This window comes from Polistes fuscatus, unplaced genomic scaffold (assembly GCF_010416935.1).
Source record: "Polistes fuscatus isolate 324 unplaced genomic scaffold, CU_Pfus_HIC Scaffold2, whole genome shotgun sequence".
In the NCBI taxonomy this organism is placed as follows: domain Eukaryota; kingdom Metazoa; phylum Arthropoda; class Insecta; order Hymenoptera; family Vespidae; genus Polistes; species Polistes fuscatus.
The window spans coordinates 10858821-10873810 of record NW_025113096.1 but is presented as its reverse complement, the minus strand read 5'-3'; the positions used below and the strand labels follow the sequence as shown (position 1 = coordinate 10873810).

The 14990-nt window shown below is 34.3% G+C and overlaps 1 protein-coding gene across 14 annotated transcripts in view; it reads left to right on the top strand.

The window, feature by feature from the left end:
• LOC122516234 (potassium/sodium hyperpolarization-activated cyclic nucleotide-gated channel 3) overlaps positions 1-14990 on the top strand; it is a 66646-nt gene extending 51656 nt beyond the window's left edge. For 5 of the 14 annotated variants that reach the window (XM_043633893.1, XM_043633892.1, XM_043633886.1 and 2 more), the window contains 8 exons: positions 3418-3525; positions 9719-9868; positions 10073-10291; positions 10422-10568; positions 10827-10944; positions 11067-11355; positions 12640-12775; positions 12917-14990. In XM_043633893.1, the coding sequence (XP_043489828.1) occupies positions 3418-3525; positions 9719-9868; positions 10073-10291; positions 10422-10568; positions 10827-10944; positions 11067-11355; positions 12640-12775; positions 12917-13063 (1314 nt within the window). In that variant the 3' untranslated portion in view covers positions 13064-14990. Of the gene's footprint in view, positions 1-3417; positions 3526-9718; positions 9869-10072; positions 10292-10421; positions 10569-10826; positions 10945-11066; positions 11356-12639; positions 12776-12916 lie in introns of those variants that run through there. The other 9 variants (XM_043633894.1, XM_043633888.1, XM_043633896.1 and 6 more) reach the window with 6 other exon arrangements.

Here is a 14990-nt window from a genome sequence, read left to right as displayed (position 1 = left end):
TAAGAGCGACGAACGAGCATTATCACTATTATGGTTTACAAGTGCAATTTGTTGCTTGCTCATCGAACCGTGTGTTGAAACAAGCGCATTAACTGTACGACTCGCGCTGAACATTAAAAGGCGATAACTCACGGAACCATGCGAAAAAATGACAGATCATAGACGATGATTGATATCGCAATTTGTGGTTCCTTTTTCTTTTTTAAAGAAAAAATAACCTTAAAACTTTGGAACACACGTTAAATCGATGTGTGTGGTCTACGCTTTCTCTTTTTCTCTCTTTCTACTGCAAAGAAAAAAGAGAGAGAGAGAGAGAAAGAGAAGAAGAAAGAGAGTAAACAAATTAATAAATGCGTATGTACAAACACATTGCACGTTTTAATATTCATCACGTACGTATACACATATAAATACATGTATATATACATATATATTTATGTATATATGGTTGCGTGTGTGTATGGGTATGTGTATGTGCGCGTGCATTCATTTAAAATTTGAATTAAACGAGATATCCGCGCACACAGTTGCGCGCGACGACGTTTCTAAACAAACTAAATCACAGCCAAGAGATATATATCTACGTAGAAAAATACAATACGTTTTCTATATCTCGACGAATCTAATAAACGAGATTCGCAACGTACTACGTACCTACTACATGTAAATTGACTTGCGAACGTCAATAAAATAATTTCAGACAGTAAGTTTTTATAAAAAGAAAAAATACATACATACATACATATATTTTATATATTTTGATTTGATTATTATTTTTAGTTGAGCTCGTATTACATCACCAAACGCACCCATGTTCGTCGTCAGAAAGGGCGAGTGGACTCCTTCGTTTGAATTTTCATATATTATTTGTCATACGTCATTTTTTAATAGTCATTGAAATTATCTGGGAGAAATTTTTTTCTTTGAATTACAAGAAAAAGAATAAAATTAATTAAAATAAAAGAGAAGACACGGAAGTAGAGAAAAGTCGAGCGAGGAACGACCGGCCGACCAGCTTTCCAAGGAATCTTATAAATTCGATGGTCAGCCGCGATTATTTTCTATATATCTTTTCCTAATTTATTATATTCTTATATATTACTAACTAATTGCTCTCATCGAAGCATAATATCCAGGCTTGACTAAAGAATCGTGGCTTTTTAACGCTTGCGCGCGTCTGCTGTTATAAATGAAAAGCTTACTTTTTTACTAACGAATGGCTTTATTGGTTTCTTGATTATTATATATTATTATACTAACGCTCAAATCATTAATTTTTCTCTCTCTCTCTCTTTTTCTCACTTACGGTCAACTCGTATACACACGCCATCCATTCTTATCCACTCGCCGGAAAATTATCGTATTACTTTTTTTTTTCTATTTTTTTTTTTTTCTTTTAATGCATACAAGGTGTCTTGCAATTGCTGGTACAAACGAACAGGAGATTATTCAATATAAAAAACGAAAAAAAAAAAAAAAGTAAGTTTAAAAATTTGTCGATTACTTGTGCACTTTATTAAGCTTGTAATTCTAAAAACAAAAAGCCTTATTCGATGAGCATAAAATTAGAACCGATACAAGAGATATTTCATTATACCGACAATTTTTCTAATCATATTAAGAAGCACAAAAATGCTAAAATCCATCGAACCGAAACTAAATCAAGTGCACGCGTGCTTGACAAATTTTCAAACTTATTTTTCTCCGAAATAAAGCCGCATAAGAATAAATTTTATTATAGAATTATAATAGAATTAATTATAAGAAATAATTATAGAATTATCCCTTGTCCGCTTGTACCACCAGTTACGGGACACCCTATATATTTACTTTTCAATATTTTTATGTTCGTTTTTGCTCGATGATCCATCATCATATCCGCCCGTCCTTCGTGGCACACATATTTATATATATTATAAATATATGCCAATGAGAGAGTGGGAACGGTTATGTTGATCGATCGAATAATAATTTTGATAGAAAGCGAACAGAGAAAAAAAGAGATTCATATTTTTCTATAGAGAGACGAGAAGAAACTAGTGAAAACAATCAAACGGCGAGAAGTAAATCATCGAATAATCCCCCCACTCTTTTTTCTCAAATTTGAATAAATTCATAAATCTAACTAAACTAACTAACCACCTACCTACAAACCTACCTACTATTTTTCTATGGGTTTTTTTTCTTTGAAGGGCTGCACCAGCGTGTATCTATCGGTACCAGAGTTCTATGGGAAGCTTTATATTAATTTTCCCTTTTATTATCGATCGTATCGTACCCACGGAATAAGACGAACCGAGCAAGATAATTAACTTTTATTGGTTTTAGCCACGTTTAAATAATTATCGAGTGTATTTCCAGCGCTTTTGCCTAGCGACGGGGATTTTTGTGGAAAACAAAAAAAAGAATAAATAAAATATTAGTGACGAAGGGATAATTCCTTGAAAAAAAGAAAAAGAATAATTAATTTCCAAATTGTTTTTATTGTTTTCGGTTTCAATCCATTATTAATACGAGCAACAGCCCCATTCTGATCTTATATGTTTGATATTTAAATACACAGGCTGAGATCAAAGTCGCTTTGTCATAAATAATAATAAACAAACTATATTTGCATTTTTATTCATTCATTTTTATGCATTTGTTCACATAAATAAACAGAATCAGTGTTCATTATAATAAAAACGCGACTTAGATCGTTTGATTAGCGATTAACATAAAGCAGAACTCGTATAAAAACCCGAATAAGGGGTTGGCATCCAAGTTCTGGGGTGACTATTCTATCAATTCTGTTTTAACTAATCCAAATCTTGTGGTTTCTCTGGGAAAAAACAACTTTTATCTCACCCTGTAAAACGAATACGTATTATTTATAATAAATATAAATAAATCTATGTGGAAATGAATATCTTTTTCTTTTAAAAATAGAAAAAAAAGATGGGGTACGTTCCTTTGTCTACAAATTTTGCTACACTTGTTTTCTTCTATTTTTGCCTCCCACTTTATCTGAACACGAGTAAAAAAAAAAAAAAAAGAACGTCTTGCAATATAAATATTACCCGATCTTTATCCACGTCGAGTTCTTTCCTACTTACTAACAACTTTCTTCTCTTCTATTCTACTTTTTCTTCTTCTCTCTCTCTCTCTATCTATCTATCTATCTATATATCTGTCTCTTTCTATTTTCTAACTATACTCTTATCTTTCTAATCTGTCCGATTGTCTCTCTTTCTCTCTGTCTATCTGTCTCTTATTTTTTCTTTCTTTCTTATATTTCTTATTTTTTTTTTTTTTTTTTTTTTTTTTCTATTATTTCTTTCTCTATACACTCTCTTCTTCTTTTTCTATATAAAAACTTCTATTACCTGTCCTTTACTTACTATGTCTTGCTATGTCCCGGCTTTCTTTTGTTTCTAGATATTGCAGAACCTACAAAAAAAACGCACTGAGCGGAGGGGGCGCCTAAGTTCTGACAATATGAGTAAAAAGAAGTCCGGTTTCAGCAAAAGCGACCTTATTTTTAAGGTAACTCGCCCTAACGAATGCGCGAGCTCGAGTCCATTCGATTCGTTCGCGAACGAATCGACCTCAGATTAATTCCCGTACCCAGTTTCATGAGAGTCGATAGAACGATGTTGTGTTCGCTTTCCTTTATTTTATCAATTACGTATACGTTTATTACGTATCATACGTAACATCGTACATGCAAACATGTATCCATAATATATATTTCGAGTTACGTATGTAGATACTTACGCGAATGAACGCAATAAAAGATAAGCTAGTTAGAGCTTACTACTACTACTACTACTATTACTGCAATCGTTCGTTAATTCTTTCGCATCTCGAAACTTATTTCTCTTGTCTTTCGAATCGATCCGCGTTTCACGCAAATAACCGATCTCTTCTTCTACTTTCTTTTTGTTGTTTTTTTTTTATTTTTTATTTATTTTTAAACCCTTTCGTTACGACCTATCGTTCGACCCCATATATGTTGACGACCCATATATGGGTCGCTAATAACGAAAGGGTTAGTACGAATTATTTTTTCTCTCCCTTTATTTCGAAAAAAATCTCTTCTTCTTTTTCTTCTTTTTCTTCTTCTTCTTCTTCTTCTTCTTCTTTTCTTATTTTTTTTTCTTTTTTTGCTAAACGCAGCTATCGAGGAAAAGTACAAGAGAGAGATATGTCGCAAAATACGAGCCTGCTAATTTAATATTACTGTATATATCGTATATATCCTAGTTGTAGAGATATACTTTGACCATCTATCGAAATCTACGCCAATCTTCGGTCTATCGATTCCTTGGAAATTAGGAACGTTGGTTACGGAGGCAATGGCGGAGCTGTACGCTGATTGGCTCGTTGGTTTATACTTACAAACATTCGCTTTTACTTTCCGCCGCATTATACATTATTTACATATTACCCGCAGCAAATATAGGCCATGCTTTGTATACACTCACCATCGGCACCCGCCTAGCGATGAGAAAGTTTACATACATTAAATATGTATTTAATTATACTCTCATATAATTAGACAACAAAAGAACGTCTTTTAAGCGCGAGAAGATAAGCCAATTTGTCTTGGATCATTTTTTTATTTTTCAAAGACACCTACACCGATACCGACACAGAGACACAGGACACAGACACAACGACGAAACGTCGACGATGACGACTGACATGAAATTTCAGACAAATCCGTTGCTCGAATACAAAACAATAAAATATGTGTGTGATTTTCGAGATTCGACAATGGTCGAATTCGATCCTACTTTTTGTAGCACCACCCCCCAATGGCCCCATTTTGATTTTATTTTTCGATTTGTTTCATTCAGGTGGCCGTTGACCAACGAAATCCTCGATGTGATTGTCAAAATTTACGTGTCCCTTATAAACCCCCTCACCCTTGGCCAAATCAAATTTCTTTATCGTCAGCTTGAAAAACATCCCTCCAAGCCCCCCCCCCCTTTTCTCGTAAGAGTCGTCGTCCTACGTAAACCAATCCAACCCACCAAAAGCACCTTCATTTGAAAACGCTTTTAATCGCTAGACGGTGTGCACGATCCTTAATAATGAGTGCACGTGATTGGGCGTCCCTTCTCTGTCGCTTTCTTGCAAATTCGCGCATATATACGATGCCTTTTACATGAAACAAGCATACTTACGTACATACACACATATATACATTATTACACACACATACACATACGTACATACTTGCGAGACGCATCGTTATGTTATGTTAGAGGAGAGAGAACCTAAAGAAAATGGATATCGGAAAAGAATTGTTCAAGAAAATCTGAATTAGGGCGCAATGTTTGAAAGTAGAGAGCTTGCTACCCCTGCCGCTGCTCTGCGAACGATTCCTTACAACGCCCAAACCCCTTCTACTCTTGTTGCCCACACCCTTTCTAAGAAATTCCCTTCCTCTTGACCTTTCTGCTGCTTTTTCAGCATAAGAAAATCGCACTTACATAAATACATATTATATATTATATAGTATATATATATATATCCTTCTTGTATTACGGATGGCTGTCTCTCTCTCTGTATGCCTTGCAATTATTATGAAAATGATTGATTAAACATGACGAAAAATAACGCTTTTCCTCGCTTCAAAGCCTGGCTTTTCGCGCTTAATTGATTATCATTTTGTTAAACGACTATTATTTCTATTTTTTACTTATCACCTTCCTCTTTTATTTGTCTCTATTCTTCCCTCTCTCTCTCTCTCTTTCTCTGTGTCTTTCTCTCTCTCTCTCTCTCTTTCTCTCACACATACACTCTTTCTCTCTTTTTCACTATCTCTTTTTCTTTCTCTCTTGTTTTTACTTTGTTTTCTAATCGATCTTTTGTTTCCTTTCCGTTTTTCCATCCTTTACTTTTTTTCTTTTTATTTATTTTTCCCTCATTTCTGTTTCTTTCTTTCTTCTTCCCATTTCTCTTTTTCTTTTACGCCATCTTTTCTTATTCGACCTCGCCCCCGCTCAATTTCCCCCTCCGTTGTTTAGTCTTTTACTTTTTAAATTTATCTTTTTCCTTGTTGCTTCACAAACTTTTCCGGGAGGTACGGCGCCGCGCGTTTTTTGTGCCCTAATCCCGCAGATGAATTCTTTGTTGGTCGTTCTGGTTGTATATTTTTTTGTTCATTCATTTGTTGCGTATCTTCTCTTTCGTTAGTTTGTGTATGTGTTGCCATATTTTACATGCCAGCGTTATTATTATTATTATTATTTTTATTATTATTATAATTATATTATTTTTATTATTATTATTATTATTATATATACAATACTGACCATCAGAACGATAATCGCTTCATTTGACGTATCATCATGGATTTGTTCCTTTTTTTTTGTGTTTCTAAACAGACGCTTTTACCTTTACTGAACTTGTGATTGTCTAGTAGAAAAGAAGGTTGATGTTGAGTTATACGATACATATGTAATATATATATATATATGTATATGTATATATATATATATACGTATAGAGAGAGAAGACTTTTGAGTATAATATACACACACATACACACATATATATGTATATGTAATTCGTGTGCGAGCATGCGTACGCGAATACATGCATTTACTTATACGTAATCGTATTTTTTTTTTTCTTCTTTTTCTCCACCATCGATAAAAAATATTATAAGAATAGCAAGAATCTGGAGAATAGAAAAAAAAAAAAATAAAGGAAAAATGATTCGAAGAGTATAAAAAGCGCGTACGTGTAACACGTATATATATATATATATATATATATGTACGTATATATACATATATAGATGGTGAGCGTGCGTAATTTTTTTTTTAGATACATACTTACTTACTTACATACATACAACGTATGGTATACGATATACATTTACAAATACTTACGTTGTAATTAATTAATGTGTTCACGTAGAAGCAGGTAATGTATGGAAAGTATTTGTGATCTTAGCAGTTAAGTTTCTATCACCCTGTTTTTTACATACCACCCGTTCGTTACCCGTAGGCGCTAAAGACAATTTTATACGTTGACTATCAGCCATGGACGACTTACTATTACCACCACGATACCCAATAAACATTTAGCAAGTAATTGTAATCGTTTTTGTCGCATATTAGATTGTCAGACAGTACGCTTGTGATCCCGCTACGAGATATATCGCCGGTTCAGTTATCCTTTTTTTTTTTTTTTTTTTTTTTTTTCCAACTAGCTTCATACTTCGCCATTTTACGTAGCTGATGTCTATTTTTTTTTTTCACTTTTTTTTTCTTTTATTACTTTTAATAGCGATAGATAATAGCGTGACGAAATAAGAAGGAAGAGAGGAGGGGAGTGTCGCTTTTTTTTCGTCCTTTTCATATTATTTATATTTATACGTAAAAGTTTTCATCCGTGTGTTCGTCATTTAAACCTTTCGTTACGGCATGCTTTCGCGCCATTATCGTTTGTGTGTCGCGAGTATCGTACAGGCGTGTACCTTTGTACGACCCTTAAATTGGTCTCGTAACGAAAGGATTGAAAAAAGTTCCTACGATTTTGTTATCGTTCAGAATGAAATTTTCTATAATTGCTCTTACATATTAGGATATTACTTTATTCGGAAATGAAAATCTAGAAAAAGGACAAATTTAATCGTTAGATATTCAATTGCGAATCAATTATACGCAATTTCATTTGTATTGAAAGTTGGAAATTTATGTTTAATATACAAATTACGAACGCACGCGAATGAAAGCTTTCATATAAATAATAAATTTTCAAATATATCGAATTCAATAATAGTTGTGGTTTTAGCTATGACGTCATGGTTGACGTAGGAAAATATATTTATTTCTAGAGTTTTTATCTGATTTTAGTCGAAATGTTTACTCTAAAGTATCGACTGTCAAGAAATAAATAATAAAATCAATTAGTAAAAATAATCAAATTACCGATGGACAGGAGCGACATTCCGGATTGTAATATAACACTCGATTGATAAAAAACAATCGTCTTTTGGAACGATAGATATACTCGGTAATTACGTCAACCATAGAAAAGTGAACTCCTCGATGGTTCCTACCCACGTAAGACGAAACGTTAATTAACGACATACCGAGAAATTAACGTTACTTGTTACGTGGATGGATTACAGCTTTTTATGTTATTTACTAAAGTACAGAGAGTTTAGTTAATCATCTCTCTCTTTTCGATCTATCGCGAGAAAAACACAACGGGCAATTAGCTTTCCGTGTGCTTTCTAAACATCAAACGGATATTTCGATTTTTCTCTTTTCAACGAAGCGCCTTTCTTCTTTCATTTCTCGATTAATTTTTATTATTTACAGTCATTCTCGAGCATAATAGACAAAAAATCATTCAAACTAGCGTCTCTCGTTAATTCATATTACTACGAAAAAAAAAAAAAACAAAAAATAAAAAGAATACGATAAGTAGATCGTATTTGTGCATACAAACACGTATTTGTATTATTTGCTTGATATGAAATTATTGTTTTTGCATCGAACAAGCTTGAGTCTGATTTATGATTTTTGCGAGTGGACGTTTTTTCTATTTTCTTATATTACTTATTTCTTTTCCTTTTTTTTTTTCTCCTTTTCTTTTTCTTTTTCATTTTCTTTTTCGTTTGTCCCTGTTTGACATTATTACCCGAAACGCTTTTTAATGTGTCGTGTCATAATTCAACCCCGGTTGTTCATACGAACGAATACAGAGCGAAACGATTTACGATCTCTGCGTTTTCCTATAGCTTTATTATCCTTCTTTATTATTCATACGTTAGTTACTTGTGTAGCTGATTTTCTTATCGAGTTAACGATGCTCGTTTAAAAGCATACCACACGTTACATATGTAATATTTACTACTTACTTATGTGTATATACTACTTACAATTATAAGGAAGATCGTGTCGATCGTAATCGGGCGCATAAGCGGTCTGAGAATCTTGAGCAAACTTTGCAGATGATTGACATTGTTTTGTTATAGAGCATTAGTAGAACAAATTATTATTATTATCATTATTATAATCAACATGTTAGTTACTACATTGAATTTATTCTTTTGTGTGCCACGTGATGCGTATCTTTTAATTAATGTAAAGCATGCTTTTCTTTTTTTTTAACAAAAAACTAAGTAACAAACATACCGACAGGGAGTGCAACCAAAAAAAAAACTCTTCCAAAAGCAAAAAGAAGACAAAAAAAAAAAAGAAAGATACTTCGTTTGGCTCCGAATATGCGCCATTAAAGTCCGACTAATTATTATTAAAATACATAACTGATGTGAGTACATCGTCGAGCATCGTTTCCAACGTTTGAACTTTTAAAGCTTTTTCCGTCGGACCTTAATGACTAATAATTGCCGCGTAGTTTATTTCAAAACACTTTTTTTTTTCTTCTCGCATTGATCGATACGAATTAAAAGTAATGGAGAAAGAGAAAAAAAAAAAGCTATGTGCAACAATTATTTCGAGTCAATTCTATCCAACGAGGCGTTTTCGCGCAACACTGCTTGTTTTGTTGCTGTACACTTACGCGAGAGAAAGGAGCTTCGTGTTGACGAGAAAAGTCTTGAACTTTAAAAATTCAAAAAAAAGAAAAAGAAAAAGAAAAAAAAAAGAGAAAGAAAAAAAATTAGAAAAAGAGCGCGGCGAAAGATTTTTTTTCGATTAGCACGAAATCAGCGCGAGAAATAAAACTTGATCGTTGTTGTTGGCAGTTCCTGAATATGGCGTCGGTGTTTATGCGGATTTTTAACCTGATCTGCATGATGCTACTGATAGGCCACTGGAGTGGTTGTTTGCAATTTCTGGTACCCATGCTTCAAGGATTTCCCAGTAATTCATGGGTCGCCATTAACGAATTGCAAGTGAGTCTTGGGTTAATTTAATAAATATTTTCCTATCAATATTTGTTCGTATACATAGATGCATGAATAAATACACAAATAAATACGAAGCACGTAAATAGTTCGATATTTCCTATCGTATAATGCAAATTTGATTTAAATTCAAGTAAATTAATATGTCCGAGTATAAAGTTGCTTGAAATACTCGAAGAAAAATGTTTGCAGGACTCGTTTTGGCTCGAGCAATATTCCTGGGCCCTCTTCAAAGCGATGTCACATATGTTGTGCATAGGTTACGGCAGATTCCCGCCGCAATCGTTAACGGACATGTGGCTTACGATGCTCAGTATGATCAGCGGCGCTACTTGTTACGCGCTTTTCCTGGGACATGCGACGAATCTTATTCAGTCTCTTGATTCCTCGAGAAGACAATACCGTGAAAAGGTAATTAGGTCGTTCGAATCCGCTTTCCAAGATATCAAAGTGTGTCCCCTTGGCATACATTCATTTTTCATCTATTTTTCTCTATTTTTCTCTCTCTCTTTCCCCGTTCGTCTCTGTTCTTTTCATATAGGTGAAACAAGTGGAAGAATACATGGCCTATCGCAAACTACCGCGGGAAATGAGGCAGAGAATTACCGAATATTTCGAGCATCGATACCAAGGCAAATTTTTCGACGAAGAATTGATACTTGGCGAACTATCGGAGAAACTAAGAGAAGTACGATTAATTGTCACTTTCTTTCCCTTTACTTATCTTTTTTCGTTTCTTTGTTTTAGTCCATATGGCTAAAACAATTATAAAATCTATACACACACACTCTCGAGTACCGAACTTTAATAGATTTTCTATTGACATATTCTGCTCGAAGAATATAATATATATATATATCTCTATATAATATACACACACACACATAGAAGAAAAGATAGATGGGATTATAAAGTTTATTAACACGTGTGCATTCTCGTCGGCTAGGACGTAATAAACTACAACTGCAGATCGCTCGTCGCATCGGTGCCATTTTTTGCTAACGCCGATTCAAACTTTGTCTCGGATGTGGTCACCAAATTGAGATACGAGGTCTTCCAACCAGGTATCGATCGACTCTATTCGAGCTCCGACCGTGACCGTTTCTCACGTACGAGCTACTACCGCAGCGAACGTAACGCTGATATATTTCGTCACCATATTTTTCTTTTTTTTCTTTTCTTTTAGGTGACATCATTATAAAGGAAGGTACCATCGGCTCGAAAATGTACTTCATACAAGAAGGCATAGTCGATATTGTTATGGCAAATGGCGAAGTGGCTACTTCCCTGTCAGACGGATCTTATTTTGGAGAAATTTGTTTGCTGACTAACGCAAGGAGAGTGGCCTCGGTCAGGGCGGAAACCTATTGCAACCTCTTCAGCCTCTCGGTGGATCATTTCAACGCCGTATTGGATCAGTATCCACTTATGCGTAGAACCATGGAAAGCGTTGCCGCCGAGAGGTATAAACTTTGGTTAGGTTTGTTCTATCGAGTTGGTGTGCTAATAGGTGTCAATCATCACTCCCACTTTCATTACTTTCTTTTCGAACATTATGTACTGTCCGATTCAATCAGTAATACTATTTCATCGTTTACCGTTGAACCATATTCGTTCTCATATATGCGTACAGCTTTTCACAGTTTCTTTTATCTTTCTTTGTTCGAAGTTGGAGATGGGTATTTTTATTTAAACTATTCTTTCTCTCTCCCTCTCTTTCTCTCTTTCTTTCTTTCTCTCCCCCCCTCTCTCTCTCTCTCTCTCTCTTTCTCTCTCTTTCTCTTTCTCTCTCTCTCTCTCTCTGTCTTTTTCTTTATATTTTTCTTTTCGTTCAATTACCTACTTATCTAAATTTCGAATGTGCTGTACCAACGCGCGATCGCTTCTTATTTACACAAAACACCGAAAACTTTACGATATACACTTAATAAATTTAATGCGTTTTTTAATACGCTCGTGTTGTATATCGTTAATATTAAGAATACATTACGCGATCTATATTTATCTCGAATGATTGTAAAGAGACAGTGCAGAAATGGGGAGGATTTGTGATCGATTAATAACGAAAAAGCGCACTAACTTTGAACGTATAGAATTATTAACAATGAGTTGAGAGAGTTCAATGAGTATTCACGGAGCAAACACACTACCCGCGAAATTACTTTTAATTATAATATATACGTGATACGAATTTACACAAACATAAAAATGTAGTATGTTATATTATCGAGTATTAATTTAGATTAAACTCTCTTGTTTGATGTGAGAGAAAAAGAACTTTAAGACATTTATCTATTCAAAACAGAAAATACTTTTACACTCTCGACACATTCACTACATGGTAATGTTGTATTCATAATTTTCCGCAACATACTTTATAAATCAGTTGCACTTTCGGTTGTGCGATGGTTCGCACGGGGGATCGACGGTAATTCTAGATGATTAAAATATTTGAAATATACAATATTGTTCAAATAATACGATTATAAAATCACATAGAGTCTTTTAAAGCATTGTCGATATCCCGTGGTAACTGTTTCAAAACTGTTGGATTTTTTCTTTATCCAGTTCTATATGTCACATTGAAACGTTTAGCGGTGCAAGTAAGCTATATTTGATAAGTGCTTATCGCACGTTAGTCATAACTTTTGTATAGCGTTACAGACCTGTTCAGCTAAACGTTTGGTAAGCAAATGTGGATTATCAATGGTTGGTGAGATGTGCGACATTCCCTACGCTTAATTATGCTCTCCTTATAGGTTAAACAAAATCGGTAAGAATCCTAACTTGGTCGGGCACCGCGAAGAGGATCTTGGCAGCGAATCAAAAACGATAAACGCAGTGGTGAATGCGCTCGCGGAACAGGCAGCACATGCCAGTGCCAGCGAAGAATCGGTAAATATTATATTACTTCCCTTTTAGTTATATACGTGTACGTATATGTGCATATACATATGTGTAGGTAAAATGCTAGCGTTGCTGATAGAAACGGTAATCCTAATAGGAACGATATCACAAACTTGAATTTGTTCGCAGGTGCATAGCATGGAACTCCGAACGATGCCAACGTGTCTCCTACCGAGGCCAAAGTCCGAGAACAATTTTGCAAGTCAAGAGCTTACGAGGGAAGGACGTAGGGTCTTCCACAAAAGCGATACCTTCCACAAGGACTCGTATCAATGACGACACTCGTTATACTAGCATACGGAGAGATACTAATGGCTCCTCGCTAGAACCTGGGTCTTTTTCCTGCGAAATCATAGACGCTATTATCATCAGTTTATGTGCCGATTACTGGGCGATACCTTTACGATTAGGTGAAAACGGTCTACATGTAGTGATACGCCATGCCAATAGTCTTTTTAGCGATCGGTTCCTAGCGCCTTCTTCTATTTTATTCTCTCGTCCAGAATTAGTTCATAAAAAACTGTCAATGAGGAAAAGACCCAATACTCCAATCAGCAACAACGTCTCGTCGACCGCAATTCTGTCAATCAACTTTTGACTCTCTGTCAACTTCTTCTGTGACTTTGTCTCCGTGTTGCCTTTTTAATCGTAGTGACACGCGCCTACGCATACATTTATCTCTATATTATACATATATATCATCTCTCTGTATGAAAGCGTATTCTATTATTTTACTTTATAATTATCTTTCATTATCTTTTATCTCTTAACAAAGTATCCTGACTGCAATAACAAAGACCGCATTAAAAGAGGAACATATATATATGTATTTAAAAGTAATTTTGAATGAAAAGGCCAACAAGAAATGAAAAACGACGCGAGACGTTAACGCGAGACATCATCATCAAGATTAACAACAAAATAAACGATCAAAGGTGCGTTTGAATTTTCCTATCATACTTGTAAAAATTCACGAATAGAGCTGTAAATATATTATTGTACGAAATGATAAACGTACCTTTGACACTCTAGATTTTAAACAGATTTACAATGTTACAATGAACGTTCAAGAAAATTCAATACAAGTTTTCTCTTTATATAACGGAATACCAGAAGTTAACGATATTAAACGTAACTATGATTTTGTTGGATTCGATTAATTTTTTAATTTCGGAATATGTAAATAGTAGCGAGGGTGAAACTATCGGAGACAAAAGTGTCCGATTGGCTTTGAAAATATAACAAAACGAAAGCTACTTTCTAACCTGACTGATGCCAAGTCTAGTTGAAAATTCACAGAAGAAGTAAGACTCTCGCATAATCGCTAGTTGTATGCCATTTTGGAGAACGTGGAGCCCCAAGTACGTGCCGCGAGCTTCTTCATATCGTAATCACCAATTCAGCATCTCTTTCTAAACGAGCTAATCGCGCTACACGATTACGCAAGAGAACAAAAAGAACAAACGGATGAAGATCTCGTAGACGACAAAAAAACAACAGGCCTAGAGAAAATCGTTTGTAGAGTATATATTATAGTCCATTTGTGAAAGTAGGTAATTATCCTGATAAAACAAAAATACTAGTATAACGACGCGTAATTCTCTGTGATTTTGTAATTTGCCGTTTCGCACTTTAGGAGAAAAAAAAGAAAGAAAGAAAAAGAGAGTATAAACGAACAATATATATATATATTAGAATTCACTATTTCTTAAGAGACAAGAAGAAGAAGAAAGATGATAACATCAAATTATCTTCTAATTAAACAACAACAAAAATAAAATTCTCATTTCAATAAAATGAAAAGTAAAGAAAAAAAAATAAAAGAAAACAAGAGAATAATATACTTGTAATACGAGGAAACACTATCGATAAGTTTGCGAACGTGTTTTATCTATTTAAGGGCTTAAGTCGCACGTCCACATCGAAGTGACATTGTCGGGAAACGTTACTAGAAAATATATAAAACAGGATCAATAATAATTGCGGAATGAACGGTATGTTTCATAAACGATACGGGGAAAGGTTAATAAAAAAGAAATGGCACAACCAAATATAAGAGAAAAGAAATAAGTGAAAAGAAAAAAAAAAAACACACAAAAAGAAAGAAAGAAAGAAAGAACAATTTCAAATAAGACGTCCACGTAAAGATAACGACAATTCCGGTTAAATAAATAAATAAATAGAAGAAGAAGAAGAAGAAGAA